General features: G+C 38.9%; 2 protein-coding genes across 2 annotated transcripts; one reads left to right on the plus strand and one right to left on the minus strand.

Annotated features, from left to right (window-relative positions):
* Positions 1 to 3,980: 3,980 nt before the first annotated feature.
* On the minus strand, positions 3,981 to 7,510 carry phospho2 (phosphatase, orphan 2). The gene is made up of 4 exons (XM_026175580.1): positions 7,228 to 7,510; positions 6,636 to 6,713; positions 6,342 to 6,436; positions 3,981 to 6,262 (listed from the first exon to the last, which is right to left on the minus strand). Exons 2-4 carry the CDS (start codon positions 6,704 to 6,706, stop codon positions 5,697 to 5,699), a joined length of 732 nt encoding a protein of 243 aa, XP_026031365.1. The 5' UTR covers positions 6,707 to 6,713; positions 7,228 to 7,510; the 3' UTR covers positions 3,981 to 5,696.
* A 100-nt stretch (positions 7,511 to 7,610) lies between these two features.
* Positions 7,611 to 13,388, plus strand: syap1 (synapse associated protein 1). The gene is made up of 9 exons (XM_026175567.1): positions 7,611 to 7,905; positions 8,153 to 8,271; positions 9,418 to 9,484; positions 10,073 to 10,146; positions 10,283 to 10,422; positions 10,618 to 10,769; positions 12,359 to 12,408; positions 12,518 to 12,671; positions 12,775 to 13,388. The coding sequence occupies exons 1-9, from the start codon at positions 7,704 to 7,706 to the stop codon at positions 12,903 to 12,905; spliced, it is 1,089 nt and encodes a 362-aa protein (XP_026031352.1). The 5' UTR covers positions 7,611 to 7,703; the 3' UTR covers positions 12,906 to 13,388.
* Positions 13,389 to 14,058: the final 670 nt, after the last annotated feature.

Consider the following 14,058-nt stretch of genomic DNA (forward strand, 5'->3'; position numbering starts at 1 on the left):
CCAGGACGGTCCATCGGCAGTGGAGCTGGCCATCCTGGTGTCCCTGAAGATGCCACGCCAGTCTTCAACGGAGCATTTCCTCCTCAGTCTTGTTCCTGCTCTGGAGAGCAGCTGGGTCCTTTTTATTCCTGTCTCTCTGTAAATTCTTATATTTTATATATTTATGTTTAATGTTTTTCTGTTTGTAAATTTTAATATTATTTCAAATTAATTTTTATAATGACTAATGTCTCAGTTCTACTACACAGCAAATGTTGGCACACGACTTGACACATGTAGAATTTATTTCATATAATACTAACGACAAAATATACTAACACAGTGGGATGCAAAGGTTTGGGCAACCTTGTTAATAGCCATTATTTTCCCGTATAAATCGTTGGTTGTTACAATAAAAAAATGTCAGTTAAATATGTCATACAGGAGACACACACAGTGATATCTGAGAAGTGAAAAGAAGTTTACTGGATTTACAGAAAGTGTGCAATAATTGTTTAAACAAAATCAAGTAGGTGCATAAATTTGGGCACCACAAAAGCTAGGGGGCAAAACAATCACATGAGTGCTGCTTTTTGACAGAGGAAGAATAAAGTAGTCATGATAAGCCAATCACATGACCACTTCAAGATGACAAAGCAACAAGGTGATATATACCAGTTTTTAAATTATGTTGATAGTCATGATAAACAATATATACGTGGCGTTTTTTCCTCAATAGTTTTGTCACGTTTACTGTCTAAGGACAGCGCTAGTAAGCACTCTCTGCTTATGAGCAAAAAACAAAACAAAACAAAAAACAGCCCGTCTGTGTTGGTGGAAAAATGCACCATGTCGACCAATCAAAAATAATATGGCAACATGACATTTGGTTGCTTAGGAACACGGAGAAGTTTTAGGAGTGAAGTCCAGAGAGAGAGAAAGGAAGACAGCAATAGAGAGTGAGTTTCGTGAGATTTTTTGAGATTGTGAGATTTGTGACGTTTAGCATGTTTGGAGTGTGTGTGGCATCTTATTGAATGCAGTGCGTGCCACAGGTAAATCGATTGCAGTGTCGCTAAACGGGGTGTAACGGTTTGCAGTGTTGTGTTATTTTTCGCACCATTTGTGTGGTAAGTCTCATGTGCATCAGCCGGATGTTTTGTAAGTCCTGTCTGGAAATAACTGGGAATTTGTATGTCTAATTAATGTAATAAATAAATTATCTATTTATTTCTTTGCCCCGTTTACTCATCCCTTGTCCTCGGTTACACAAACAAGGCAAAGTAAATAGTTTTTAAAGGTGAAATGTAGAGGAAACCTCAAAAATAGTGAAAAATGGTCAATTATACCCTGGACCCCAGAGGATTAAATATTTTGGGCTAGTGTTGGGCAAGAAAAAGGACCAAATGTTGTAGTCCTTGATAATGCATTGCTTTAAAAGGCGAGAATCTTGAGAGATGGCTGTTATGAGGAAGGGCAGCCCAGAAACTTTACTTTACCAGCAACACACATCATTGTGTGCCTCAACTTTCCGTCTTTTACCCAAGCTAATCTGCCATTTTGGGGGGGGGGGGATTAGAGAGCTGATTTAGATTATCATATTAAGATTTAGGGACACATCATCAGTAGTGTGTGTATACACGTGTGTATATACACACACGTGTGTGTGTGTGTGTGTGTGTGTGTGTGTGTGTGTGTGTGTGTGTGTGTGTGTGTGTGTGTGTGTACATGTATATACGTATACATACATATGTGTGTATATATGTATGTATATATTAGGGGTGCAACGATACACAAAATTCACGGTTCGGTTCGGTTCGATACTTTGGTGTCACGGTTCGATATTTTTTCGATACAAAAAAAATGTTCATGCCTTTTTAATTTGTCATTTATTAAAATTATAAATATATATTTTAACTCAAAAGTACAGTTTTTAAATTTAACCCTAACCCTTGTGCGTGTTTTTTATTTTGACAGCGAATGCGCACCTGCGGACCACTTATGTGCAGCCCTGGTTATTTAGCTCGTCATATTGCAGCCACAGAAATTCTTTTGTCCATGAAACCATAAAGCTGCACTTTCTTTTTGCCTTATAGTCTGATTTGTCATAACTTCTCCGTTTTGTGGTAAACTTTTCTTTGGCTGTCACTTCTTCACCCTGACCTGTCTTATTTGGCTCAGCAGAACTGAAATGCTTTTACACACGCACTCACATAAGCTCAGCGATTCTCTGCGCGATCAACCTCTCACATGTTTAAGCTGCGGGAGTTTTCACTTGTCATGTTTGCATAGTAAGCTAACGATTAATAAGACGATGTCAGAGGAATTGGTGCACAAATTATCATCACTCACAGATCAGTGCTGTCGCTCTCTATACACAGTTCGCGCGATTGCAAAGTGAAAGCAAAAAAACAAGCGCAAATTCAAACGCGATTTCAATATGTCACATATTGACAGTGGCTCACCGATGCCAATGACATAATTACCCAGCTACATTTCCGAAAGAATGCAAAAGCATTGACATATATTTTTCCTTCCTACAAAAGCCCGACGGGCAGGGCAGAGATAGATTTTGGTACCCCGACTGAAAAAATCGCTAGCCCCGGGACGTCGGGCTAGCGATTTTGCGAGCCCTGTATCTGATTGAGGAATCACTCATCTTTGGAAAAGAGAGTTTATTACAGAGAAATGTCTCTTTCCAAAATAAAGCTATACTATCCGCTTCTTCTGGGCTATATTCTCAGCAGCATATTAAACAGCTGTCTAAATGACTCGGCTAAAGTTAGTAGCATGCTTGCTTGTTTTTTTTCTGCTTCCACTTGTCTTTGCACTAGGATGATGTCGGCGTAAATGTGCAGTCATATTCGTTGTGTTCCCACTAGTGCTTTCAGGTTAATCTCGTTGAAATGACCTTAACGCCACAACACGGCAAATCTCCGTTAACGAGCTACCGCCGATCGCCCGTGCATGGGGCTAGACGGCCAACACGTTAACGAGCTAACTGCGCTAATGCACTAGTTCCCACCCATGTAATTGAGCATTGCATGGCACATCCAACATACTGTTTTACTTTAGTCCATGACTCGCTTACCTTCAGGGTCATACGTCACATGAAAACCAAAATAATTCCAAACGCCAGATCTGATTGAGGGTGGGGGAGGTCCATGTTGTAAGGAGAGCTTAACGTCTGTCTCGCTAGCTTGCCCTGCACTCTTCCTTCTGATGATGCTGTCTGTGTTGAGCGCTCAGTGAATCTGCGTTCGACTGCTCCGCCTAGGCTGCACTGTCGACCCTAGGCGGAGCAGTCGAACGCAGATTCACTGAGCGCTCAACACAGACAGCATCATCAGAAGTAAAGTTGATCAAATAAATTACAAATTTTGTATTGTTCGATACATATGCGTACCGAACCGAAAGCACTGTATCGAACGGTTCAATATCGATACGAATATCGTTGCACCCCTAGTATATATGTATATGTGTCGTTAAATTCAATTCATTTTATCCTTTCATCTAGAGAGTCTAGAAGCTAGCTTTTATATTTGTCACTGAGTCGTAAAATTACTTTAGATTTTAGGACAACAATTAATCTTAATTAGTCTCATAATTGCCTCATTCTCAATTCTCATTTAATATTTCTAACGAGAAGCTTGTTTTCATCCATTTATGAGTCTGTATAGTCAGTACCCCTCAAAAATCTATTGGACTACATTTAGTATTTTTAGTATAATTGTTCATTGTGAAACACGATTTAAAGCAATACCTCACAATATAATGAAATCTCACCTCACCATCACAGTATTACAAAACCATCTTAATTACTGCAGTGGAAAATATTTGCACTACATTAATTTGGAAATATATTGGAGATAATACTTTAAAGATATGGCCCCAATATTTTATCACTGCTGGTGAGATGTAAGACTTGCCTCTAGAAGGATTTGAGTAAAACCTGAGAAAAAATAATCAAAGAGGTAATTAATTTGATTTAATCACTGGAATTACACAATAACAACACAAAATATTATTTTATCAAACTGGCTTTTGACAGTGGCAACAGAAAGTCAATCAATGCATATATACATATATATGTCTCCATGAGCACGGCTGTTGAAATTGTACATAAAAACTGAATAGTCTATTCAGATAATGCATACTGGCCACAAGAAACCTGAGCAAAATCCTAAATGAGGCAGATATCAGCTGAGGTAAGTTCATGTAAAAATGTTACATTCAAAATGTTGACAAAAGCACCTTATTTAAAGTATGTATTAGTTACATTATAATGTGCCTTTTACAGACGTATTTTTAGTCAGTTTACACTAAGACAGACAACTTCATGCCATTTGGCAGTTTCAAGTTCCTGGTATGGTGCATGCTGTAACACTGTCTGGAGCATTTAAATATAACACACCATAATGCCATCAGTAACATCAGTGCTTTTCTTTTCAGAAATCAAAATGTCTTACACAGAATATAGCAGGGAAGAACTGGTATAGTGTTTTTCTCAGATTCATAAAGAAAAATTACTCAAGTTAGTAGGAGTGCTTTAAGCTTTCGGTCATAATGTGAAGAGACAACTAACATTTGTAAACTACAAACCAAATTTAATTAAATGCGATATCCAGAACCCATTGTTTGTTCATTGGTTTGGAAATATTAACATATATCCAGTCAGCCAGTTTCCCAAACACAGTCTGGTGCTCACAAAATGAATAAAATTTTAAAAAGAAAGAAAAGAACATCAGTGAAGGTCTTCACTGAGTAAAGAGTTTAATCACCAGGCTTAATTCAAGGTTGGGAAATTGAGCAAGTGTGTGTTGAGACCCACAAAACAAAGAACGAATTAAAGTTTTTATCTTTTGGCCTATTATTAGAACATGTTTATTAGCAGCCTGTCACAAAAACACAATGATGTCCCCACTTCTGTAGTAAAAAACACCAAAGATGACACAGTTTGACAGGCATGAATTTGCATTATAGTACCAGTGAGCTGATTTCCAAAGTGTTTTTAGAAGAAATCCACATCAGTCAGTGTGTAAAACAGGAGGCTCTTTCGTGGTTTGGGGAAAATAAAAAATAAAATAAATTAATACCTTAAAAATTTTGAAAAGTAAAGGTCGTATCAAATATTAATAAAATGCCTTTAACATGAACCTTTCTAGAAACCCTAGTCCAGAAACATTTCAATGGAGACATCTTTTAATTTTTCTTGTAGTCTGGGACTAAAATTAATCCATGTCTCAAATCTGCTCAGAAATTTCCCTGACTTCTACTTTATCAGATCAAGTTAACTTGCTGGTTCATCTCTGCTTCTTGGATCAGCCCCAACAACAGATCTTGAATACTATACTAAATATAATCTTAACTGAATTCTTACGTAGTATTTAACATACACTGCACATGTAAAAGCTGCCGTTGTGACACACTGCCTATGTATTGTTAGTGGTTTCAGGCGCCTCTATTTTCGATCACCACGGAAAATTAGAAAAATTGTAAAGATCATGATGATAAAAGATAAAGGTAAATTTCCCTGCAGACAAATTACCCTTTTTAAAAGACTGGTTTACATGTGCAAATGCTGTCGTTTTAAATAAGTTAAAAATTTCATAAACTATTCTAAAATTTTGAATTATAATATGAAAAAAAAAGAATACAGGCGGCACAATGGATCCTGCAGTGCAGGCTCAATATTTGTAATATTTCATGTGCCACGGCTACGACTGCATGCTTGCTTTCAGCTCCCGGAGAATGTCAGTGCCACTGCTCCAGGCAATGTTTTTAGCTCTTACAGAAAAGTTGCCCTCCTGACCTTCCAGTTTGGCTAGCAGCTTCTCCAGAGTGTATCCCTTTCTTGGCATCACAACATCACGGCCTCTCAGACAGGAAGTAGGGCAGAGATCATTCCCCCCATCCCCCGCATAAAAGATTTGCTCATACTCCACGCCGGCATCAGATTGCAGAGAAAGGTAAAGCTCCAGGACTTTTTTCTTGCAGAGGTTGACAGGGCATTGACCACAGGCGTGAGAATGATAGCACTGCACCTCAATGTGGCCCAACTCATTGAGCTTAGCTGGGTTGGTAAAAACCTTGTCAACAGCCGCCTGGAGTCCTGCAGCATGGAGAATCCATTCTATAAACAAGGTGTTGGAATCAGAGATGACTATGCAGTCAATGGCACTTTTATTCTCTGCTATAAATGTCAGCAACTCAGTCATTCCAGCTGTGAAGGGGATGGTCTCCATCACACTGCGAACCCTGTCTGGGCTCACCTTCTGCTCACCTGCGGGCATAGATTAGAAAATGTTGAAGGCAGATTTCAGGAAGTAGTAAAACAAAAACAAACAGCATGACAGACTCACCTATGTAGTTCAGCACCCTGCCCATGTACTCAGTCCAGTAGCCTTTTCTGTACGAATTCTCCACAGAGCCAGGAAGTGTCTTATCAGGAAGGCACCTGACACAAGGAATATATAAATAAGAGAAATCAGGATAACTCAGCTATAGTGTTTCTCTAATGGTGTATTAAGGTCCTAGTATAAAACAGTAATTACAGAGTAGTAGCAGGAGCAGTGCAACAGAAAATCTTTGTCAAGATAATACATACAGATGACAAGAAACATGGAAAGAGCTGAAGTAAGACTTTCTTGACCTACCTGACCACCCAAGTGTCACTGTTGGCATCGACCACGGTGTGGTCAAAATCAAACACCATCAGAATCTTCATTTGGCACCTTAAAAGCAAAATAGCACACAAAACTAACTAATAAATTAAGCAAGATAATAGTTATTTTTAAGCTCCACCCTTCTATTATTTCGTTTGGTAACGGATACTGCTCTCAACCGGTCTATTTACGTCTTATCAGCTCAAAACACAAGTAACTGAGCCCACACTTCCGCTTCTAAAAAATTACCCTTCCCATTAAAGCCGATCCTTACTTGACATGTCAAATAACATTTATTTAACAATATTTATTATTCCTTTCTCCATCAAAACTACGTTAAAACTAACGAACTTTTAAATGCCTTATTTTTTAAAGGAAGTGTGGTGTAAACTCGTCCCCTTACAAGTAAACAGCCCACGGGTAGAGCTAGTCAGTCAGTCAGTCACAGCGGTTCCTAACGTGCTGAAGACACGTGACTGGGATTACATAGCTTTCTGTAATAAACTGTAGTAAACTATACCCAAGATAAATACACATAAAACACATAATAATAATGTAAAATTTTGAGCAACTGCAAAATTACCGGTACGAGTCCTCCGTCAGGAATTCACCGATCTTCCTTATCTTCCTTCTCCTTATCTTGCTTTGCCGCAAAAAGTGGAACAAATCTCAGCTCATTACCGCCACCTGCAGCTTCTTTTGGATGTTGCGTTAAAACGTAGTAGTTCCTCTACTGCCAACAATGAGCACGTACTTTATAAGACATACCATTTTTCTACTTTAGGAAAGGTGTAGATCTTTCAACGTGCAACACTTTTGTGATAGTTTTTACTGATAAATACCGTTTTTTTTATTCATATATTCCACCATAGCACTAACAACAACCCATCAAACCAGACTTCCCATATTTGGCCTCCGGGTGGCAGTATCGCACAAGTGCACACACGAGAACGCAGAAGAAGAAAACGTCAGTTTATTTCCTGGTTGTATAGTCAGGAGAGTCCGTGCAGATTGTTTTTCCGTATCTTTAATTTAATCGATCGGTGTTTTTCCACCAACATGTTAAAAGGTTTAGGGACGTGGTTGGGTCTGGAGGGCCCGACCGTTACGGAGACGTCGGTTGACAAGGAAAAGCTGAATGTGGGGCAGGAAGAGAAGGTGGTAGAAGCACAAACCGAGGTAAACAAACAGCAGCCAGCTGACCAGGATGGAACACCAGAGGCGGAGCAGGAAAACTCGGAACAGTCCACAGGACTCGGCGGTGAGGAACAGCTCATATCTGGATGATTAACTCTTAATTAACTCTAAGCTACGTGCTCAAAGTTACTCAGCGTGACGTTAGTCTTTCTCTCTGTGTTGAACCCTGAAGGCTTTCCTGTTCATCTTTTTTGTATGTTCTTCACTCCCAGCAAGAGCAAATATGACTGCAGGAGAATCTGTTCTCTCATATATGTATCTTTTATTGCAGTGGCAATGGTTTTATTAACAGACTCTTTCTCCATTTGAAGGTTACATCTTCAGTTTTGCTTCCAGTGCCACCAAGAAAATCTCTGATTCAATGGTGGAGACTGCCCAGACCATCAAGAAGACAGTGGAAGAAGGAAAAATTGATGGCATCATAGACAAGGCATGTTGCTCTCAGATTCTTTTTGACTGGTTTTTCAGATTTTAAAAACGGCGTGGGGTTCATCTGTGCATTTGTGGGTTTGTAGGTCAGTTTTCTGTATTTGCTTTCCCCGAACTGGCACACAAAGCTGGTTATCAGTTCGCTAATTTAACCCAGGGTTTCTCCTAGAACTCTGAAACCTAAGATTACTGTCTGGCAGTCTAATAAGAATTTGAGCATAACCTTCTCCCAGCAGTTTTATTTTTGATATTCTCAGCTGCAAACTTTAAAGGTTTGAGAGTAAAGGTTTGTTTGTTTTTTTTATTCAAATATTGGCTTAGTCTACATAAGTTTCATATGAGTTCAGCAAGTACACTGTCGGTGTCCTATTTTAGGATCAGATATTAATACTTATAGTTTGTTTATTAAAACCAAAAGAATAAAGTTGTGTCTAGAAATCTATAGTATTTATTTCTGATTCTTATTAGGAAAACAAAGACAGTAGACGCTATAGAAGAAAACTTTAGACTCCTGTTTATGCACAGAAGTTTGAGGGATCTTCCAGGAATAGTGATGCTATTTTCTGGAGAATTGATTAATTAGTAGGCAGTGAGTTCATATCTGCTGATCTCTATTCTGGATCTTAACTTGCTCCAGATAGCGATTTACCCCGAGTAAGAAGTGAACCACCTTCAAAGTACAGAAAACCCAGGGGTTAAGCCTGAGCTTACCTGGATAAGCAGTATTGTATTATTATTAAGTAGCATTGGCCTCTGGACTTAAAGGTTTGATTATACACATAAGCGCACTGTGCTGTATATAGTCTACACACCCTCTTCTTATTTTTGGCAGTTTGATCAATAAAAAATATCAGGGGCAAATAAAGCTTCCATAGATTAAACATTACTTAAAAAAAATTTCAAAGTATTTTTAAGTCTAAAAGTGTTAAAGTTTAAAATTTGTATCAAAGTTTCCAGATTTTTTCATATGCAAGTAAAATCCTGGATTTTATCATAACTTTTTCAGGACTTCCTGCTTTGTTAACACTTTCCATTTATGCATCAGCTTTTCCAATCTATTTATTTGTGTGTGTGTGTGTGTGTGTGTGTGTGTGTGTGTGTGTGTGTGTGTGTGTGTGTGTGTGTGTGTGTGTGTGTGTGTGTGTAGACATTTTTAGGGGACTTCCAAAAAGAGCAGGAGAAATTTGTCCAGGAGAAGAAGGCCAAGAAATCAGGTAAACCAGACTTTAAAGCATGAACGTTATTTACTGATGACCTCAAATGATTCGTACAGTCACCACATACGCTGATTACACACCTTTGGGATTACAGTGACAAATCTGCAGCAGCTGTGTGGTGCTATCATGTCAATATGGATCAAAATCGCTGCATGATATTTCCAGAATTTTATTGAATCTGAGCAATGAAGAATTAAACTGGTGCTACAAGGTGAATGAAGTGTAGTCATAATGTTTTCCAAAGTCAATTATTGAACCACTATGAAAATAAATATATCAATCAAAAGTTCAAATATTAATTTCTGAAAGCAAGACTTACACTTTGAAATTGACACACTTTGTTTAAAATTGGAGTCTTGTGAGACCTGACTGGGATAAACTGTGTAATCTTTATTTTTACATTGCGCCTGAGGGGCAGCAGAAATGATATTATCACGATTTTATCAGCATACGTCACTTACTGGCCAAGCAGCTTCTATTTACAGAGAGCCAGGTTTGTACATGTGTGCATCTCAGAGATAAGGATTGGAACTGATGGTACATGACTGAATGTGTGTGTGCACACATGCTCTGATGTTTGTGTAGAAGCAGCAGTGCCACCCTGGGTCGGCTACAATGAAGAGGAGACAATCCAGCAACAGATTCTCGCTCTGTCCGCTGTAAGCAAAGACATCATGCACAGTATATAGTACAAATGTATGAATGGGTAGCTATTTTTGTGGCTACTGTTTTACTTATTTAAATTTATAAATTATGCTTTGAGTAGAAACTGAGCTGTTTGGTTGCTGATTCTAGGACAAGAGGAACTTCCTCCGCGACCCTCCCGCTGGTGTTCAGTTCCACTTTGACATGGAGCAGATGTATCCTTTAGCTGCAGTCATGCTGGAAGAAGATGAGCTCCTCAATCGCATGCGCTTTGACCTGGTTCCTAAACAGTCAGTGCTCCTCAAACATTTGTGTGTGTGTGTGTGTGTGTGTGTGTGTGTGTGTGTGTGTGTGTGTGTGTGTGTGTGTGTGTGTGTGTGTGTGTGTGCGCGCGCACAAATGTACCTGTTTTTGCCTCCATTTATAGCAGAGTCAACCTAAAACTGATATTTAAAAATGGATGGTGACATGTTTGTGTTTGACAGTGTGAAGGAGGAGATGTTTTGGCGGAACTATTTCTACCGGGTGTCTCTGATCAAGCAGTCGGCTCAGCTCACAGCCCTGGCAGCCCAGCAGCAGCGGAACGATAGTGTGGACAAAGGGGCCAGTGTTTCACCTGAAGACATCGTCCTAACAGGTCTGAATTTTTAGCTCTGCTAGAGAGGTAGAGATCACCAAGAAAACTTTGTGGTATCACAGCTGCAGGAAGGCAGGCGGATTTACAACCCCAATTCCACAGTGGAAAAATTAAAATGTAGTGATTTGAAAATCTCTTTTCAAAATCTTTGATCATGGCTTTATAAAGGTGGTTTATACAGTCAAAGACCTTCACAGTCCTGCAACTTGGGCTGTGTTATTTTACAGTTTTCAGGCATCTAAACACCATGTAAGAAAGAAAGGGGCACAGCTCTCTCTTAAAGTTGGAAAGATATCAGTTTAAAATGTAAAAGCAGATACTGTGAAAGGAGCTAAAAGCTATATTTATTTTGTTCTCTAGGAAAAGTTGGCAGATGGTCTGAGAATTCAAGAGTACTTGTACAATAAAGATTACTCAGTCAGATCTTTTGTGGTCTAGAGCCACAGAGAGCTTTATATCCAAACAGCAGTACTTTAAATTGTTCTCTGACACACTGGAATCGATGGCAGAAATTGCTGCCATGTGTTCTTTTCTTGGGCTTTATTGATACTCTGGCAACAGCATTCAGAATAAAAGGAAGGTGTCTATTTGATGTGAAATAATAATGAAGGAAATGGAAAAACCCAATCATCTTAATGCATCGCTGAAATCTCTTTTCCTCCCTTATTTAAATGGGCACATACAGTGTTTGTTAAGACTGATGTGGAATTTATTGTCCTTGTCTGTTTGAGTAGCTCATTGGCTATAGAGAGAGAGAAATTGTAATCCAGCAAACACAAAGGCTTTCAGTAGCGCTGAGAGCAGTTGTCCAAAAAGCCAAGAACAAGTTACCCAACAGTGATGGTTTATGTAGATAGAATGCTGATTGGTTGATAAGCTAAAGGAACCAGGAAAAGGATGATCACCAGGAAGAGGCATGTTATGTAATGAAGGCTTCCTCTCTAAGCTAAAGGATCAAAACCGGTGGAAACATAAAGAGCAGCCCACATTACCAGTTGTTCCATATATTTTTAACACTACCCCCAAGTCACAGTACTTTGCTACAATGTATAAAATGGAGCTAAATACTGTTTTAGTACGGTTTGGGAAGCACCTGTGGACTGTTTGGGAAGCACTTGTGGACTGTTTGGGAAGCTCTGTGGACTGTTTGGGAAGCACCTGTGGACTGTTTGGGAAGCACCTGTGGACTGTTTGGGAAGCTCTGTGGACTGTTTGGGAAGCACCTGTGGACTGTTTGGGAAGCACTTTTGGACTTCCAACACAATATCTGAATGTCTGATTCAATTGTTTAATTAGGGAAAGAAATCTGTCTTTTTTAATTATTCAATATAAACATGTAAAACGTCATTTCTTTTTTATTTTCTGCTTGGTTGAACTGGTAAACAAATTAGATATTTTATTTAAGGACTGAAAGGTAAAGAAGTCATATCATATAGTATTATAGAGTTACCTAAATGGATCATGCGGCATCCATGGTAAAAGCTAATAAGGTTTGTGCTCATATTTTGATAAATGACCTCAGACACCATCCAAAGGTCAGAGGTTAAAGAGTAAGTCCATTGTAATATCAATGTGTTATTTCTTTGTAGACAATGTCAGACCAAAAACGCCGCCAGTTTCCATCAGTGACATACAGAAGGTAAAAGCACTGCACACGTTGAACTTTTCCAACCACCTTTTGAGAAGTTAAGAAAAAAAAAAAAACAAGAGTCGCTCTCCTCTTTCTCTGCTGCCTGTTTTCCTCATAGCCAACACATGAAGAAGATGAGGAGATTTCAACAAGTCCCGGAGTGTCCGAGTTTGTTAGTGATGCTTTTGACTCAACGGCCATAAACCAGGAGGACCTAAGGAAAGAGATGGAGCAGCTGGTGCTGGACAAGAAGGACAGTCCTTCTCCTGATGGTTGGCTTTGGAAGAGTTCCTATCCTTTTTTTTAAGCTCAAAGTATTTCTTGTTCTGTAAGAGAATGGCTTTGCTCATAATATTTCCTCCCTTTCATATCCAGACGAATCAGCAGATTGGGAAAAGGAGCTGCAGCAAGAACTTCAGGAGTATGAGGTGGTGACTGAATCGGGCAACAAAGACGACCAGTGGGATCAAGAGATCGAGAAGATGCTCCAGTCTGATGACAGCTAGTGTGTTTGATGCGTTTATAGTCACTTGTCTGGGCTGAAATTAATGAATCGTGACCATTGATGCACAAGGGGAGGAACTTTACACGACTCTCATTTCTATCTCGTATCTGATGAAGTGTCGTAGATCCAATTATAGCAAGAATGTGTCACCTCTGCTGGAGGCAGCAGTCATTTTCTGGCATATTAGTGAGTTCATTGTTCCCTCCTAAATGAGTTTCCTCTATTTGGTTCTCCTAATCAGCTGTGTTTTTGATGAGAAATATCACTAGATGATACTCCAGTACAAGTACTATGAATTTTATAATGGAGAAAAATGGTCTTTATTATGTTTTGTTTGTTTGTTTTTTAATCTTAGTTTTTCACTGCTGGTTCCTGGTGGCTTGGACAGTCGTATATACGTCTTGCTATAATCTTAGTACAGAGTACTAGTCAAAGTCAAATGTAAAGTAACATGTATGTAAATAAAGAAGACTGTAACACTAAACTGCCAGGTGCATTTCTCTCTAATTATATCTGTCTGTGTGTTTTGCTGCTACTGCTGTGTCATTCTGTTTTATATGTCAGCCTTTAATAAAAATGCATCTGTTATGGAAAATTATGCCTCATGTTCAAGGTGGACACAAAGTCAAGGAAAACTGATAACCGCAGCTGATAACCTGAAAACCTTCCTTTGGAAACTTCTAAACTATGTTACAAATCTTTTAAATCAGCTCTGACCTACTACATATAACGTTATTCTACCTTAAAATATTTATGTGTAATGACTTGACTATGTTTTTTTACTTTTATGTTTTGTGACTGTCTGCACAGTCGCAGGTATGTTTGGTGACTTTCAGTGAGGATTTAGTGCCCCCTCACCCAGATCGAACACTGGTGACACTTTTCAGTGACAGGTAATGGATTCATTTGTATACATTCCTACTGCTTTTCACACAAGTGGTCACGCTTTATAATCCAGTTCCAAAATCACTGGTACAGTCTTTAGAATATAAATGAAAGAAAACAGCAATTTGCAAATCACTATAAATATTTAATCCTGTGTTGAAAAAACAAAGCAGTCCTGCATATTAAACAGTTTTGAAATACCATATACTCAGCACTTTCTGTCTACACCCAGCTGAAGAGTATCCAGAGCAGATAACACAGTTCAGCCT

This window comes from Astatotilapia calliptera, chromosome 1, assembly GCF_900246225.1.
Source record: "Astatotilapia calliptera chromosome 1, fAstCal1.2, whole genome shotgun sequence".
Classification (NCBI taxonomy): domain Eukaryota; kingdom Metazoa; phylum Chordata; class Actinopteri; order Cichliformes; family Cichlidae; genus Astatotilapia; species Astatotilapia calliptera.